This window comes from Budorcas taxicolor, chromosome 3 (assembly GCF_023091745.1).
Source record: "Budorcas taxicolor isolate Tak-1 chromosome 3, Takin1.1, whole genome shotgun sequence".
Classification (NCBI taxonomy): domain Eukaryota; kingdom Metazoa; phylum Chordata; class Mammalia; order Artiodactyla; family Bovidae; genus Budorcas; species Budorcas taxicolor.
This window is the reverse complement of record NC_068912.1, coordinates 46,694,884-46,711,167: the sequence shown is the minus strand read 5'-3', so window position 1 is coordinate 46,711,167 and position 16,284 is coordinate 46,694,884. Positions and strand designations below refer to the sequence as shown.

Here is a 16,284-nt window from a genome sequence, read left to right as displayed (position 1 = left end):
AGAGGATGAGATGGCTGGATGGCATCACTGACTCAATGGATGTTAGTCTGAGTGAACTCCGGGAGTTGGTGATGGACAGGAGGCCTGGCGTGCTGCAATTCATGGGGTCGCAAAGAGTCAGACACGACTGAGCAGCTCAACTGAACTGAACTAAATATACTATTGTATTGATGTACCGCGATTTCTGTAGCCATTCATCTGTCAATAGACATCTAGGTTGCTTCCATATCCTAGCTATTGTAAAAAGTGCTGCAACAAACATTGGGGTCCATATGTCTCTTTCAATTCTGGTTTTCTCAGGGTATTTGCCCAGTAGTGGGATTGTTGGGTCATATGATAGTTTTTTTCCTAGCTTCTTAAGGAGTCTTGAATACTTCTTTAAAAACAAAATAATCATAATCAAAGAATCTGGGTATGTTTAATATTTTCTGATACTATTTTAAGTCAGTAAATGGATGAGGTTCTTCTATGACTGTAAAAGACAATATGTGATAGAAAATAAGTTTTTCAATCTAGTAAACAACCCACTCAAAATGGTTGCTTCATTGGATTAGAGCATGACTTGACTGAAATAATCAGTAAATATTCAAAAGATGATTAAACAGGAAACTCCCTAGACAACAATCCAGCTTATAAGGTTTATCCCAAAGAAACAATACATATTTCTAAGAAATGTTATGGTAGGAAGAAAATTCACATTCTGTATATATCAAATATGTTTTTTGCACTTTATTGGAGAATTGTTCTTGTCATTTATTAAAATGCCATTTTTTAAATGTGAAACTAAATAAAACAAAGACTTTGGAGCCTCTAAAGTTATTAACACATGGTGTTAAATTGAGTCATTTGCAGTGATGTGATGAACTTCGAGTACATCACACAGAGTGAAGCAAGTCAGAAAGAGAAAGAAAAAGAATGTATATTAATGCATACATATGGAACCCAGGAAAACAGTAACTGATGAAACTATTTGCAGGGCAGAAGCAGAGATGCAGACATAGAGAACCGACATGTGGGCACTGTCGGGGAGGAGAGGGTGGGATGAATTGAGAGGGCAGCTCTGGCATACATACATTTGTGTTCGTGCAGTCACTCAGTCATGTCCAGCTCTTTGTGACCCCCTCAACCATAGCCTGCCAAGCTCTTTTGCCCATGGATATTTCCAGGCATGAATACTGGAGCAGATGGCTATTTCTACTCCAGGGCATCTTCTCAAGCTAGGGATTGAACCTACATCTCCTGTGTCTCCTGCATTTGGCAGGTGGATTCATTACGACTGAACACCTGGGAAGCCTATATATACACTACCATGTGTAAAATAGATAGCTGGTGGGAAGTTGCTATATAGCAGAATGAGCTAAGCTCAGTGCTCTGTGACGACCTAAGGGGTAGGATAAGGGAGTGGAGAGGAGGCTCAAGAGGGAAGGCATATATATATACTTATAGCTGATTCACAATGTTGTACAGCAGAAACTAACACAACATTGTAAAGCAATTATTTCCCAATTAAAAAGAAATCACCTCTCTTTCATCATAGTTCTTAAGAAAATTATATATATTTTTAATCTAAAAAATGATACAAGAATGACAACTATTTTAAATTATTTTGGAAAGAGCATAAAAGAAAATGAATTATCATTCTATACGGGGGAAAATGTGGACGTTTGTTTAAAATCAAAGCTTCCATGTAGTACTGTCAGCTTATGAAAACCCTTGAGTCCACATTCTGGAATTTGGAGTTTGCTAAAAGGTTCATATAATCAGTGAAGCACATATGGCTGTCTAGTCCCTGTTGGACACACATCTGTGGAGATTAGGGAAACTACATTCATTATTACAAGTAAGGTATGGCTATACAAAGGTCACGTGATACGCTATAGTAATCCCTGATTAGTGGAAAAGTTTGGTAAAACATCTGCTTGCAAGCAGGAGACCAGAGTTTGATACCTAGGTTGGGAAGATACCCTGGAGCAGGGAATGGCAACCCACTCCAGTACTCTTGCCTGGAAAATCCCATGGACAGAGGAGCCTGGTAGACTACATTCCATGGGGTTGCAAAGAGTCGGACACAACTGAGCGACTGCACTTATGTATGAATGTGTATGTGGGAAAAAGTGATGCTAAAGTATAGATGATACATTTGATTTAAATATCTGTTCCCAAAATTAATGTTGGGAAAGAGTACAGAATTCTAGAATCACATCTTTTTCAATTAATTATTTGTTTGGGATAATCAAAAGAATTTTGTAAAAACAGATCAGTCAATATTTCTGTTTAATACAAACTTTAGGATCAAAGAATGAAGAACTAGAGGACCCCCATCTCATCTATCCGAAACAGCCAATATTTAAATTATTTGACATAGGTGTTTAATTACTTTACTATTTCCTTTTCTGTACTGTTACCAATGTCACAAATTCTTATTTTTTATATCAGGTTCACTGCTTGCTTAATTATCCTATCAAAATAGGAAATGAGATAATTTGGTTTGTTTCTACTGAATTTATGCTGACACTTAATAATTTCTCCTTTAACTAATGTTCTCAAATCAAAAGTTCAATGATCCTTAATGAAGCTTTTCTACGTCTATCTTTTCCTCACTCTCCTTGCCACATCCACTTTTTTCTTTTCTAAAAAACCTGGTGTGTTCCTGCTCAGCCGCTCATCATGTCCAACTCTTTGCTATCCAATGGACTATAGGCCTCCAGGCTCCTCTGTCCATAGAATTTTCCAGGCAAGAATACTGGAGTGGGTTGCTGTTTTCTTCTCCAGTGGATCTTCCCAACCCAGGGATGGAACCCACATCTTCTGCGTTGGCAAGTGGATTCTTGACCACTGGGAAGAATGTGGGAAGCCCAAGAGAACCCAGAGCACCATTTATTTTTCAGCAGTGTGATAGAGCAATATCATATAAAAATACTCTCGAAAATATTGCATACAATTTATTTTTGATATCTTATATAATGTCCTCTGAGGAAGGAGATAAGGAGGGTGACTGCACAGTTAGAGAAAGAGGTCTAAATTCTTTAAATTTAGAATTTAAATTCAGTTGAACTCTGATAACAGGACTCAGGATGAATAAGGTGAACTGGGAGGGCAGAGACAAAGCATGATTCAGGAAATAAAGAAGTAGGTTAGTGGAGAAGGTGAGAGAAGCAAGCAAACCAAGAGATGGGATAGAAACTAATGGAGTGTTAGTCACTCAGTTGTGTTCAACTCTTTGTGATCCCATGGACTGTAGCCTGCCAGGATCCTCTGTCCATGGGATTCTCCAGATAAGAACACTGGAGTGGGTTGCCATTCCCTTTTCCAGGTGATCTTCCTGACCCAGGAATTGATCCCAGGTCTCCTGTATTGCAGGCACATTCATTACTGTCTGAGCCACTAGGGAAGCCCAGAAGCTAATGAAGATCTGGGAAATGAAGTGGGTGAGGTGAGAGGGTAGAGTGGGAGATAGACAAATGGGTATGATTTAGGTGTGGTGAAGGTTGGTTCAGTACAGATTTGTGGCCCTGATCACTGTGTTCTTTTTATGTGGGTTGGTTCAGGCTTTAAAGTAGCAAGTTCTTGCCAGACACTTTGTATTTAAATGTATTTAATGAGACTAAATATAATGTGTTTTTACTGTATCCTTACCTTATTCAATTCTTGAATATTTTTTCCCTGTTCTTTTCGGTTCTGAGAGCATTCTTTATGGGGATGCTAGACAGATACACTTTCACTTTTCACTTTCGTGCATTGGAGAAAGAAATGGCAGCTCACTCCAGTGTTCTTGCCTGGAGAATCCCAGGGATGGCGGAGCTTGGTGGGCTGCCGCCTATGGGGTCGCACAGAGTCAGACACGACTGAAGCGACTTAGCAGCAGCAGCAGCAGCAGACAGATAATAGGAATTGAACAGTTCTGATTGTAAATTAATTATATACCATCTATTCAAAGTAATAGGTGTTTCCTCTTTCCCTTTTTTTAAAAAAAAATTAACAAAATACATTCTACAATGTTCAAGTTAGAGCTCTGACTACAGGATTGTTTTCTATTGTTGTTTCTGAATTTCCTGAAAGTAGATTCACTTAAGGTGGCATACTTGTACATTTTACCTCAGACTTCCTTTATATGGCCTGATGAACTTGAAGATGATATAGAATGGTTACTTTTCGTCAAGATTCTTTTAGCTGCCATTTTCCACAGATTTTTATAAAGAGCCAGAAATAAGCCAGTGCAGTAAGTCCCTCATTGCTTCTTTCTCTTTTGTGAGATTAAATTTCCAACAAGGCAATTCAATAATTTTTCCCGATGTTTTGCCTTTAGTGGAGTGGGACTTTCATCTGAAGTCTATAAAGGCTTACATTGCTGCTCTATCTTGCCCGTCCATATTAACCATCTGGTTACGAGATCTCTGATGTAATCCCAGGATAACACTTCTGCTCTCCTTTCATACTCTCCTGCAGCTGCTTCCTCCATGCTTTACCTTCAGGTATGTGGATTTCCATGCATGTGCACATCTTTTTGACATATATTGCTTCTCCTCTAGCCCTTTGATTAGACCTATTTATTTCAAACAAGATACACCTTTCCATCATCATATTCCAGTCAAGAATCACATTTCAAAATATCCTCACAAGACTTAAGGGATGATTTTTTACCAAAAATTCTTTTCGTGTGTTTTAAAGTTCTGTTTGACAATTTTTCATCTACTTGTCTGTATACAGACAACTGAGAATGTGAATACCTCCTGCCCATTTCTCTGGTATCTTCCGAAAATTGCTGGGGAAGTCCTCCAGTATTTTTCTTGCTCTGCCATCCCTTTTATGCTTCATAGTATATAATATGGCCTTACAGTTTTCTCTGAGTACTTTTCTCCTTCCCCTCACAACTCAGCTGAAATAATAAACCACTCGATCAGGCTGACTGGTCTCCTGCCCACAGTCTTGCCAGTCTTATGAGATGCAGTCCATCTCTTACTAGAAGCAGCAGGAAGAAGAGATGAAAACATCACTAGTGCCCCTAAACCATTCATTTTCCTTCGCAGAAATTCAAAGACATTAGAGATACATTCCTGACTTCATAAAGAGAATGAGAATTCATTCTCATATATATCAACAGAAGTGGGAAGCATTCGGGGAACTTTATAAGTCTTGGCAGAATCTCAGATCTCTGTTATACGCTGCCTGGGAATAAAGCACGTTTCTTATTTAGCAGGGCCAAATATGCACACTGTCACTTCAGTTTTCTTCAGCCAAGAGACAAAACTGCCTCCTATTTGGCTTCTTTTCTCCAGCACAGGTGACCCTGTGGAATGTCAGGAGCTTCTTCAGAAGGTCCTGGTTCATCTTTGAGAAGACTTTTTTCTATTGCTGGAGGCCAGCTCTCTTTTGCTTACTTTATCTCATTCTTCCCCTTCAGTCTTCCAATACTGATTTGGATTACCCTCCTCTTCCTCAGAATCCTTTTCTTTCAATTTCTTTCACAAAAGTGAAAGCCACACCGTATGGCAATATGTACAATAAAGGCTGTGTCACGATGAAGTGGAAGCCAAGATGTAGGGTTGGTAAAGAGGAAACTGACTGGATGCTAGGCAGACTCTAGTGAAAGTGAAGTCGCTCAGTCGTGTCCGACTTTTGAGACCCCATGGACTGTAGTCTACCAGGCTCCTCTGTCCATGGGATTTTCCAGGTAAGAGTGCTGGAGTGGGCTGCCATTTCTTTCTCCAGGGGATTGTCCCAATCCAGGGACTGGACCCGGGTCTCCCACACTGCAGACAGGCACTTTACCATCTGAGCCACCAGGGAAGCCCAGCTGACTCTAAGGCCCTAGATTATTCCTTGCTGTAGGACTGACAGTCTCTGAGACCAGTTTTTAGCTTCTAAGGACGCAAGGAGAACCTGGATACCATGTTGGCTAGCAAAGACTTCTAGTTCTTAGGGACCCCTTAGTCACTGTGTACCACTGTGTAACTCCTGGTGCTCCAGCTGAAATTCTTAGAAGTGTAATCAGTACGTCCCCTTGCCCTTTCACATTATATTAAGACCAATGGAGAAAACTGGAGTATTTTCCTCATTATTACCTCTTAGTTTGGTCCTTTCTATAAATCTTATTGAACAAAAGAATGAGTTGTATTGGATTTAAGATCTCATGGCTGCAAATTATTCCAAGTATGTATTAATACTATGCTTGGCCAACATACTCTTATGCTTAAAATGCCACCTTCCTTTTTTTTTTTCCTCCCTTTCATGAGAGACAGTAGAAGATCGTGATTAAGGGTTCAAATTCTAGAGCCAGATTTTGGAATCAAATCTTAGTTTTGACATCTTTCTAGCTGTGTGACCTTAGATAAGTTATTTAACCTCTCTGTTTATTAATTACTTAATCAGTAAACTAGGGAAAATATGGGTACCTGATAGGGCTATAGTGAGGCTTAAATGAGTTAATTCACAGGCATGCAGAACAGTGCCTGAAACCTCATAAGTACTCAATAAATATTAGCTTTTATTATTAATTCTCTGCTTAATTAACACTAATTTATTAAACTCCATGTTAAATATCACCATCTCTGTGAAGCTTTCCACAATTACCCGAGGCAGAACTAATCCCTTTCACTCCTCTCTGTTCCCAGAGCATTTTGTACACATTTGAATGAACTGTAAATAATTTTTAACATGTGTCTTTCTCCCTTGTTAGACTATGAGCTCCATAAAGATAGATATCTTTCTTTTTAAAATTCATGTTGTATTCCCAGTTTCTAGCACAATTCCTGGGTTGCAGTGAGTGCATAATAAATATACGTTAGCACTACATCTCCTCCGAGATCAGGAAAATTGTGGTGCCTTGGACTGTGTACCTTGTATGACTCTGGAAATAGACCCAGTCCTTAGCACACTGCCAGTCACATAGCAAATACCCAATAAATATTTACTGAGTGACTGATATTGAAACTGCCTACCTCTGTAGCAGCAGACCATTACTTCTTATCTGAGGTATTTGAAAGAAAAAGAAGAACAAAAGATGAGATCTATTGAGCATGGCTTGCTTAGAAATAATATTGTCACACTCATAACCAGGGAAGATGGGGGTAGATTAGAAACTTGAATGCATGACTGAAAAACTTGTTCAGACAAGAGGGGCTTAGTTAACTTTGTGGGGCACTGGGGCCCTCTTTATAGCAGATGGGGAATAATATACTGTGCTAGCTGAGAGGATAAACAAAGCATTGTCATGGAGTTTAAACTATTGAACAGAGGAATCTATAAAGAGGCCAGCAGAGGAGAGAACAAACAAGCTAAAATAAACAGATGGGTGGACAGAAAAAATATTAAGCATGAAAACAGATAACCCAGAGCCTCAGGAAAAAGGGAAGAATGAAAAATGGTTATGTCAAGCATGGAAGAAACTGCACAGAAAACACGGAAGTAATGGTGAAGCAGCAGAGGGAAGAGCGTAGTGTGCCGGGTAAGTGTGGTGCAGTGAGGCAGTAAAAGCACGGGGAAGCGGTGGCTGGTTCACATGCAGAGATAAAACGACTCTTACAGGGAATGTGACTGTTAATTTCAATGTCATCCAGATGGAGTGGGAATTAATGGGGAATGGGCGAGGAGTCTGTATGAAAGGGACAATAACTGTGTCCCCTTACATTTGAATAGAACTATGCTTTAGGTAATGGCACCCCACTCCAGCACTCTTGCCTGGGAAATCCCATGGATGGAAGAGCCTGGTGGGCTGCAGTCCATGGGGTCACGAAGAGTCAGACACGATGGCACGACTTCACTTTCACTTTTCACTTTCATGCACTGGAGAAGGAAATGGCAACCCACTCCATTATTCTTGCCTGGAGAATCCCAGGGACGGGAGCCTGGTGGGCCGCCGTCTATGGGGTCGCACAGAGTCGGACACGACTGATGTGACTTAGCAGCAGCATGCTTTAGGTGAGGGGGCTTCCCAGGTGGCTCAGTGGTAAAGAATCCACCTGCCAGTGCTGGAGACACAAGAGCTGCAGGTTTGATCCTTTGGTTGGGAAGATGCCGGGGAGAAGGAAATGGCTACTGGTTACAATATTCTTGCCTGGAGAATCCAATGGACAGAGGAACTTCACGGACTACAGCCCATGGTGTTACAAACAGTTGGACACAACTGAGCCGCTGGGCAAACATGCTTAGTACGATACTTTCACACACATCACTTCATTTAGAACAATGGAGTTGTGGCCTTCTCTCATCTAGTATGTATTCTCCCTCCTGCCAATGTCTTCCCTATCTTGTTGCAATAGCCTTCTAACTAGTCTCCCTGCTTTTGTCCTTGCCCATCTAGGGTCTCGCTCAACACTGCAGCCAGATGATCCTTTGAAAAACTGAGTCTGATTACGTCATTCATCCTTTAAAAAAGCCTCCATAGTTTCCTGCCAAGGGCTTTCCTACTTCAGAGTCTTTGCATTTTCTGTTGCTTCTGAATGGAATGTTGCACCCTCGGGTGCTTATCCGCATTTATCACTCTCTCTCTGTGAGGTGTCTACTCATGCCATTTAACCAGGCAGGCAACCCCTGACCAACCTCTCCAGCAATTCCTTTTCTCCAAACCCTGCTGAATCTTCTCCACAGCGCTGTGACCATCTGATAACAGTATGTATCCACTTGCTCATTTGTTTATTGTCTGTTCTCACTAAAATGTAGGCACCTTCAGAACTGGGCTTTTGTTTTGTTCACTACTGACTTGCTGGTGACTAGATCATTGCTGGAACATAGTGAGTGGATATTAATAGTCATTGGATGAATGACAAAATGGATGTGTGGGTATATAGGACAATTACTGCCAATTGGAAATTGAAATCTCAGTGGTTACATGTGAAAGACACAATAAAACAGTATTGGATACCTTTGCTAAGATGAGTAGCACTTTCTGACCTGTGGTCTGCTTCCTCAGACTTCCTCTTCCCCACCCCCTCCACATCACCATTTCCTTCTGGTGATTCTCTTATTTCTTTGATCACTTGATCCCATTTTCTTCCCCAGAATTTCCTATTCCCTCATAGGGTATTAGGTTAAGCAAGAAATAAGAAAATATATGAGAAGCTACTGTCTTGTGTCTGGCAACTGGTAGGCGGTCAGTATGTTAGTTCTTTTCTCTTTATATCCTCCAGCACAGGTCCATAATTAGCCTGAGTTCACTGACTTCAGTATGTTCAAATCTATATTTTTCATCCACATCAAAAAACTCATCAAACCTAAAAACACCAAGAAAAAAACCCTGATTCATTATCTTTTATTTTTCTTTATTTTAGTTAGTGGTACTATCAATAATCTAAGCATCTTAATCTCCTTAATTGCAACTCCTTACCATTCCTTATACCCCAGTGTATAAAAGAATCACTACGTTTTAGAAGAATTAACAGGACTTCATCAATTTCACCTCTGTGTCTGTTTCCATTACCCTATCACTGAGAATATCCCCTTTTCTTCTTAACCTTCTAGTCACTACCCAGTTGACAGTCCTTAAATGCCACTTCCTTAAAGAGGCTTTCCTCATCCCCTTCAATCTAAACTAGGTCATGCTATGAAAAAGACTGCATACATCTTGCATTTTTTCTTTACAGTGTGTACTATGAACATAATTTTATGTTTCTTTCTCTGTTCTATATGTTTCATGAGGATAGAGGCTGTGTCTGCTTTATTTTTTGTACTATAGATGTCCAATTCCTAGCACATTGCTTGTCTCATGGTAAGTATACAATAAAGATTTCCTGAAAAATACATGAACTTCTTCAAAACTTCCAGCTTGGTTGACCACCAGAGCTTTACACTCTTAAGCTCATTTTATTGGATATAAGGAAATGGAAAGTCACCCTAACCGGTTACCTCCTTCAACTTGTCCATTCCTAACATCATAACTAATAGCAGATAACATTTATTTAGGATATATTTAGGTGTAGACTAAACAGCTGTAAAAGGAAATGGCAACCCCACTCCAGTATTCTTGCCTGGAAAATTCTATGGACAGAGAAACTTGGCGGGCTACAGTTCATGGGGTCGCAGAGAGTTGGCCATGACTGAGCACATCAGCACAGACTAAAATGCACTTCACACACCACCTAATTTATAACTCCATGAGGCAGACTCTTTTATTATGTCCATCTTACAGATTAGTTAGCTGAGGCAAGTTCATATAGCTGCTAAATGGCAGTGCAGTGAGTTGAACCAAAGCAGTGTGACAGAGGGGTTTCCCAGGTGGTGCAGTGGTAAAAGAACCCGCCTGCCAATGCAGGAGATACAAGAGATACAGGTTCAGTCCCTGGGTCAGAAAGATTCCCTGAAAGAGGAAATGGCAACCCACTCCAGTATTCTTGGCAAGTCAGGGAGGAATAGAGTCCACATAATACACGAAGTCATCTTGGATAAAACAATGACATATCTTAAGATTTTCTACTTACTGCAATGCCATAAACATTTAATGAAATTGAATTTGGCCGTACCAGTGCCATTTTAGGAAGTAGCCCATGTTTGAAGAAAGTCACTGCAAGGAATTCTTAAGAAGCTGTTTCCTTCATTGAAATACATAGCAAAGTTTGTAAGATTTTAGCAAATTACATTAATGGGAAAATAGTTTTCTGAATTAAGCCTAGAACTACTCTGTCACACAGAGTTGTTGTGTGGTCAGTTGCTCAGTTGTGTCCAGTGCTTTGTGACCCCATGGACTGTAGCCCACAAGGCTCCTCTGTCCATGGGATTCTCCAGGCAAGAACACTGGAGTGGGTTGCCATTTCTTCCTCCAGGGGATCTTCCTGATTCAGGGGTTGAACTCACATCTCCTGCATCTCCTGCACTGGCAGGTAGATTCTTTATCACTGACCCACCTGGGAAGCCCATATATATACACCTTTATACATAATATATATTGGAGAAGGAAATGGCAACCCACTCCAGTATTCTTGCCTGGAGAATCCCATGAACAGAAGAGCCCGGAGGGCTACAGTCCATGGGGTCACAGAGAGTTGGACACAACTGAGTCACCGACACATACATAATATATACCTATCCCAGGTATTGTGAAGATTAATTAAATTATTGTTCTCTTTTTGTTTTGCTTCTATATTTCCTGAAGGAATTTGTTGTTGTTTAGTTGCTAAATTGTGATCCACTCTTTGCAACCCCATGAAGTGCAGCACACTAGGCTTCCCTAGTGTTCTTCACTATCTCCCGGAGTTTGCTCAAATTCATGCCCATTGAGTCAGTGATGCCATCCAACCATCTTATCCTCTGTCACCCCCTTCTCCTCCTGCCCTCAATCTTTCCCAGCATCAAGGTCTTTCCCAATGAGTGGGCTCTTTGCATCAGGTGGCCAAAGTATCAGAGCTTCAGCTTCAGTCCCTCCAATGAATATTCAGGGTTGATTTCCTTCAGGATTGACTAGTTTCATCTCCTCACTGTCCAAGAGACTCTCAAGAGTCTTCTCTAGCACCACAATTTGAAAGCATCAGTTCTTCAGTGCTCAGCCTTCTTTATGGTCCAACTCTCACATCTGTACATAACTACTGGAAAAACCATAGCTTTGAGTATAAAGACCTTTGTTGGCAAAGTGATGTCTCTGCTTTATAATATGCTATCTAGGTTTGTCATAGCTTTTCTTCCAAGGAGCAAGTGTATTTAATTTCATGGCTGTAGTCACCATCCACAGTGATTTTAGAGCCAAAGAAAATAAAGTCTGTCATTGTTTCTACTTTTCCCCATTTATTTGCCATGAAGGGATAGGATTGGATGCTATGAAGGAATAGAAGACTGGAAAAAGTTGCAATGCTTTTACATTGCAATTCTTTTATTTCAAATATAAATAATATTTTTCTTTTGATTATTTTATACATACAGAAAAGATGGAGATCTTATGTTTACTTCAAACTAATTAACTAGAGAAACAGACCCACAATTCCCACTTAACCCCAAATCATATAGTAGTTACAGCCAAACATGGGGGGCAGTTGTGAAGAGCTGAAGGATCCAGCTTCTTCTTTACCATCTGTGTCCACATCATCCTTTCAGTAGCACACAAATAATTTAGAGGAAACATCTCAAGAGACTCTTTGGGGCTATTTGATTATTGAAAGTCCCAAGTATTCACTTTATTTGGAACTATGACATTGAAGTGCTGGTAGATTTTGTGTTTAGCCACTTCCATATTTCGTTTCAGAACTCTGACTCATTTAACCCTCCCAACATCAAGTCAAAATTCCACTGTTTTTTTTTTTTATAGGATACATTTTTTCTCTCTCATAGTTATAAGATATTTTTAATGGTTCCAATTTGACTACTAAAGAGAGGTAACAGAGGAATTCCAGAAAACTCCTAAGAGCAAGCTTTTCAACTGATGCTTCAACCAGAAAATGGGGATGTAGGAGTAGATAGTCACTGAACAGAGAAGAACAGGTTTCAGTGAATGCAAAGCACATTCAGTGACCGTGATTTCAGAGAGAATATGGGCCTGTAATACCACACCATTTCCTTTTGTTTTCATTATGATTGCTTTAAAATAATTCTATCTTGAGGGAGGTGGGCAGGAGTGAAGTATATGTGGCTATAAAGGGGCAAGCTGAGGGATCTTTATGCTGATAGAAATCTTGTATCTGACTGTGGTGCACACAGGACACAAGACCCTACATATGGGGTGAAACTGTATGAACAAAAAACACATGTATGCACACATGCAAATGAGAAGAGTACAACTGAAGAAATCTGAATAAGATCAGTAGGTTGTATCTCTGTCATTTTCCTGGTTGTGTTATTGTACATGTTACTTTTACAACATGTTACATTGCCTAGAGCCAGACATCCTGGAATGTGGAGTCAAGTGGGCCTTAGAAAGCATCACTACAAACAAAGCTAGTGGAGGTGATGGAATTCCAGTTGAGCTGTTTCAAATCCTGAAAGATGATGCTGTGAAAGTGCTGCACTCAATATGCCAGCAACTTTGGAAAACTCATCAGTGGCCACAGGACTGGAATAGGTCAGCTTTCATTCCAATCCCAAAGAAAGGCAATGCCAAAGAAGGCTCAAACTGCCGCACAATTGCACTCATCTCACATGCTAGTAGAGTAATGCTCAAAATTCTCCAAGCCAGGCTTCAGCAATACGTGAACCGTGAACTTCCAGATGTTCAAGGTGGATTTAGAAAAGGCAGAGGAACCAGAAATCAAATTGCCAACATCTGCTGGATCATGGAAAAAGCAACAGAGTTCCAGAAAAACATCTATTTCTGCTTTATTGACTACACCAAAGCCTTTGACTGTATGGATCACAATAAACTGTGGAAAATTCTGAAAGAGATGGGAATACCAGACCACCTGACCTGCTTCTTGAGAAACCTATATGCAGGTTAGGAAGCAACAGTTAGAACTCCACAGGGAACAACAGACTGGTTCCAAATAGGAAAAGGAGTACGCCAAGGCTGTATATTGTCATCCTGCTTATTTAACTTCTATGCAGAGTACATCATGAGAAATGCTGGGCTGGAAGAAACACAAACTGGAATCAAGATTGCCGGAAGAAATATCAATAACCTCAGATATGCAGATGATACCATCCTTATGGCAGAAAGTGAAGAGGAACTAAAAAGCCTCTTGATGAAAGTGAAAGACAAGAGTGAAAAATTTGGTTTCACATTCAGAAAACGAAGATCATGGCATCTAGTCCCATCACTTCATGGGAAATAGATGGGGAAACAGGGGAAACAGTGGAAACAGTGTCAGACTTTATTTTGCAGGGCTTCAAAATCACTGCAGATGGTGACTGCAGCCATGAAATTAAAAGACACTTACTCCTTGGAAGAAAAGTTATGACCACCTAGAGAGCATATTCAAAAGCAGAGACATTACTTTGCCAACAAAGGTCCATCTAGTCAAGGCTATGGTTTTTCCAGTGGTCATGTATGGATGTGAGAGTTGGACTGTAAAGAAAGCAGAGCGCTGAAGAATTGATGTTTTTGAACTGTGGTGTTGGAGAAGACTCTTGAGGGTCCCATGGACTGCAAGGAGATCCAACCAGTCCATTCTGAAGGAGATCAGCCCTGGGATTTCTTTGGAAGGAATGATGCTAAAGCTGAAGCTCCAGTACTTTGGCCACCTCATGCGAAGAGTTGACTCATTGGAAAAGACTCTGATGCTGGGAGAGATTGGGGGCAGGAGGAGAAGGGGACGACAGAGGATGAGATTGCTGGATGGCATCACGGACTCGATGGACATGAGTCTGAGTGAACTCCGGGAGTTGGTGATGGACAGGGAGACCTGGTGTGCTGTGATTCATGGGGTCGCAAAGAGTCGGACACGACTGAGCGACTGAACTGAACTGAACATTGCAGACACTATGTAAAGGGTACACCAGACCTCTCTGTATTATCTCTTACCCTTGTATGTGAATCTACATCTGTTTCAAATGAAAAAGTTGAAGAAAAACAAGACATATAATGCACATGTAATTCCATCTTAATAATAATTTTTGATATTATCCAGAAAATTATTATAAAACCCAAATCTGAACAGACTTTCCCAGGCTAAACCAGAGAAAGGTTTTCTACAATATAAAGTATCATGTTGGTATTGATGGTGCATATTGATCATGTGGGGCTCCCCCAGTGGCTCAGCGGTAAAGAATCTGCTTGCAATGCAGAAAACACAGATTCAATCGCCGGGACAGGAAGATCTCCTGGAAGAGGAAATGGCAACCCACTCCAGTATACTTGTCTGGGAAATTTCATGGACAGAGGAGCCTGGTGGGCCACAGTCCATATAATGCAAAAGAGTCAAACACAGCTTAGCAACTGAGCATGCATGCATACAAAAGAGGCTATCTTGTCATCAGAGACCAAAATTTTTTAAACTTTCAATATACTTAAAAAACAAAACCAGTGATGTATTTAAGCAGGAAATAAACACAAACTAAACAGTAAAATAGACATATATATATAAACACACATAGCTTAATCTTTACCTTAACAGAAGGAATAGGTTTTTTGGGGATAAAATGGTTTCTTGCAAGTGGTGGAAAGGTCGCATTTTCTTCTTTCAGTCTAAACTTTTCCTCTGCTATGATTTTCTTGCGCTTCTCAAGATAAGGTCCAAAGCTTGGCAGTTTCTAATAGGAAAACATACAAATAACAAAGCATGTTAGTTCACAGGATAGAAAAATGTGAGAATATAAACACATAAATATATGAACAAACAAAATGTGTGTTTGAAGATTGGTTCAGGTAAACTGCAACAAGGTCTTCATTCTTGGACCATTAGTCTTCTAGGTATTAGATTTCATTAATTATTAAAAAGAACACAATATCACAATACCTTTACCAAATATGTATGTGTTAGATATACACATGTTAATTTAAAATACATCCCTAAAAACAGAATAAAATTCACAATGGCAAAAGCAGACCATTCACTTAAAACAATAGCTATTAGTCAGACCATTTGTTTAGTTCATATAGACAGAAGGTGAAACCTATTGATGATTTTTTCCTCTTCATCAGGTTTTTAGCATAGTATAGACACAGCCCAGTCTCTGACAAATGCTTTTGTCAATAGCAAAGATACTTTGCCAAAGTTCTAGTCTGTATCTCTATTTTATTGTGTTCAAATTCTTACTACATCTCTTTAAAGATGGTAACTAAGATTGTTGATTGCAGTCTACTGGAATAGCTGAAAAACAGAATGGTAAAAATATTGATTTCTCTGTACAGAAAAGGAAAATAAACTTTATTTGCATGAAGGTGGCAAAAATAGAAACAAAAAGCAGAAGAAATATCACATTGCTTAAACTCCATCAGTATTCAAAATCACATTATGTAGTTTTAAATCTCAAGGTTATTTAATTGTACTTTACAAAGTTCATTTAGAAAGATACCTGGGTGTCATGGAAAAATGCTAAGTGGTTTCAAGTTAACATGAATATGCCCTCCTATTATTCATTATCCTACAATTATTTCCTCTTCACTTTGTCCTTCTCTTCTAGAACCTTTGATCTTCACTTTTACTGACATATACTGCTGAGGATAGGCGCCATTGAATTCCAAATGTTTTGTGTTTGCTTGTAACCTGGAACTGCTAGGTCTCTTTTCTAAGACTGCAAAAATAACCGCCTCCCACCTCTTCTGCAGAATAAAGCACGTTTATCTAGCCGAGGAAGGCTTGGGAAACTACAGCACTGCAAGGTCATACTGATCTCTGACCTAGCAAGTACTCTGGTATAAAATTATAGTTGTTTCAAAACACTGGCCTCTACATGCCAGGTTGCATAATGCCCTGGGAAAGTGAGTTCTCTGGC

At 39.9% G+C, this 16,284-nt stretch overlaps 1 protein-coding gene across 1 annotated transcript in view; it reads right to left on the bottom strand.

Moving 5' to 3' along the window:
* DPYD (dihydropyrimidine dehydrogenase) overlaps positions 1-16,284 on the bottom strand; it is a 934,615-nt gene that overhangs the window by 9,015 nt on the left and 909,316 nt on the right. Inside the window, exon 21 of the mRNA XM_052637354.1 lies at positions 14,956-15,099. Coding sequence (XP_052493314.1) covers positions 14,956-15,099 — 144 coding nt within the window. The remainder of the gene's footprint in view (positions 1-14,955; positions 15,100-16,284) is intronic.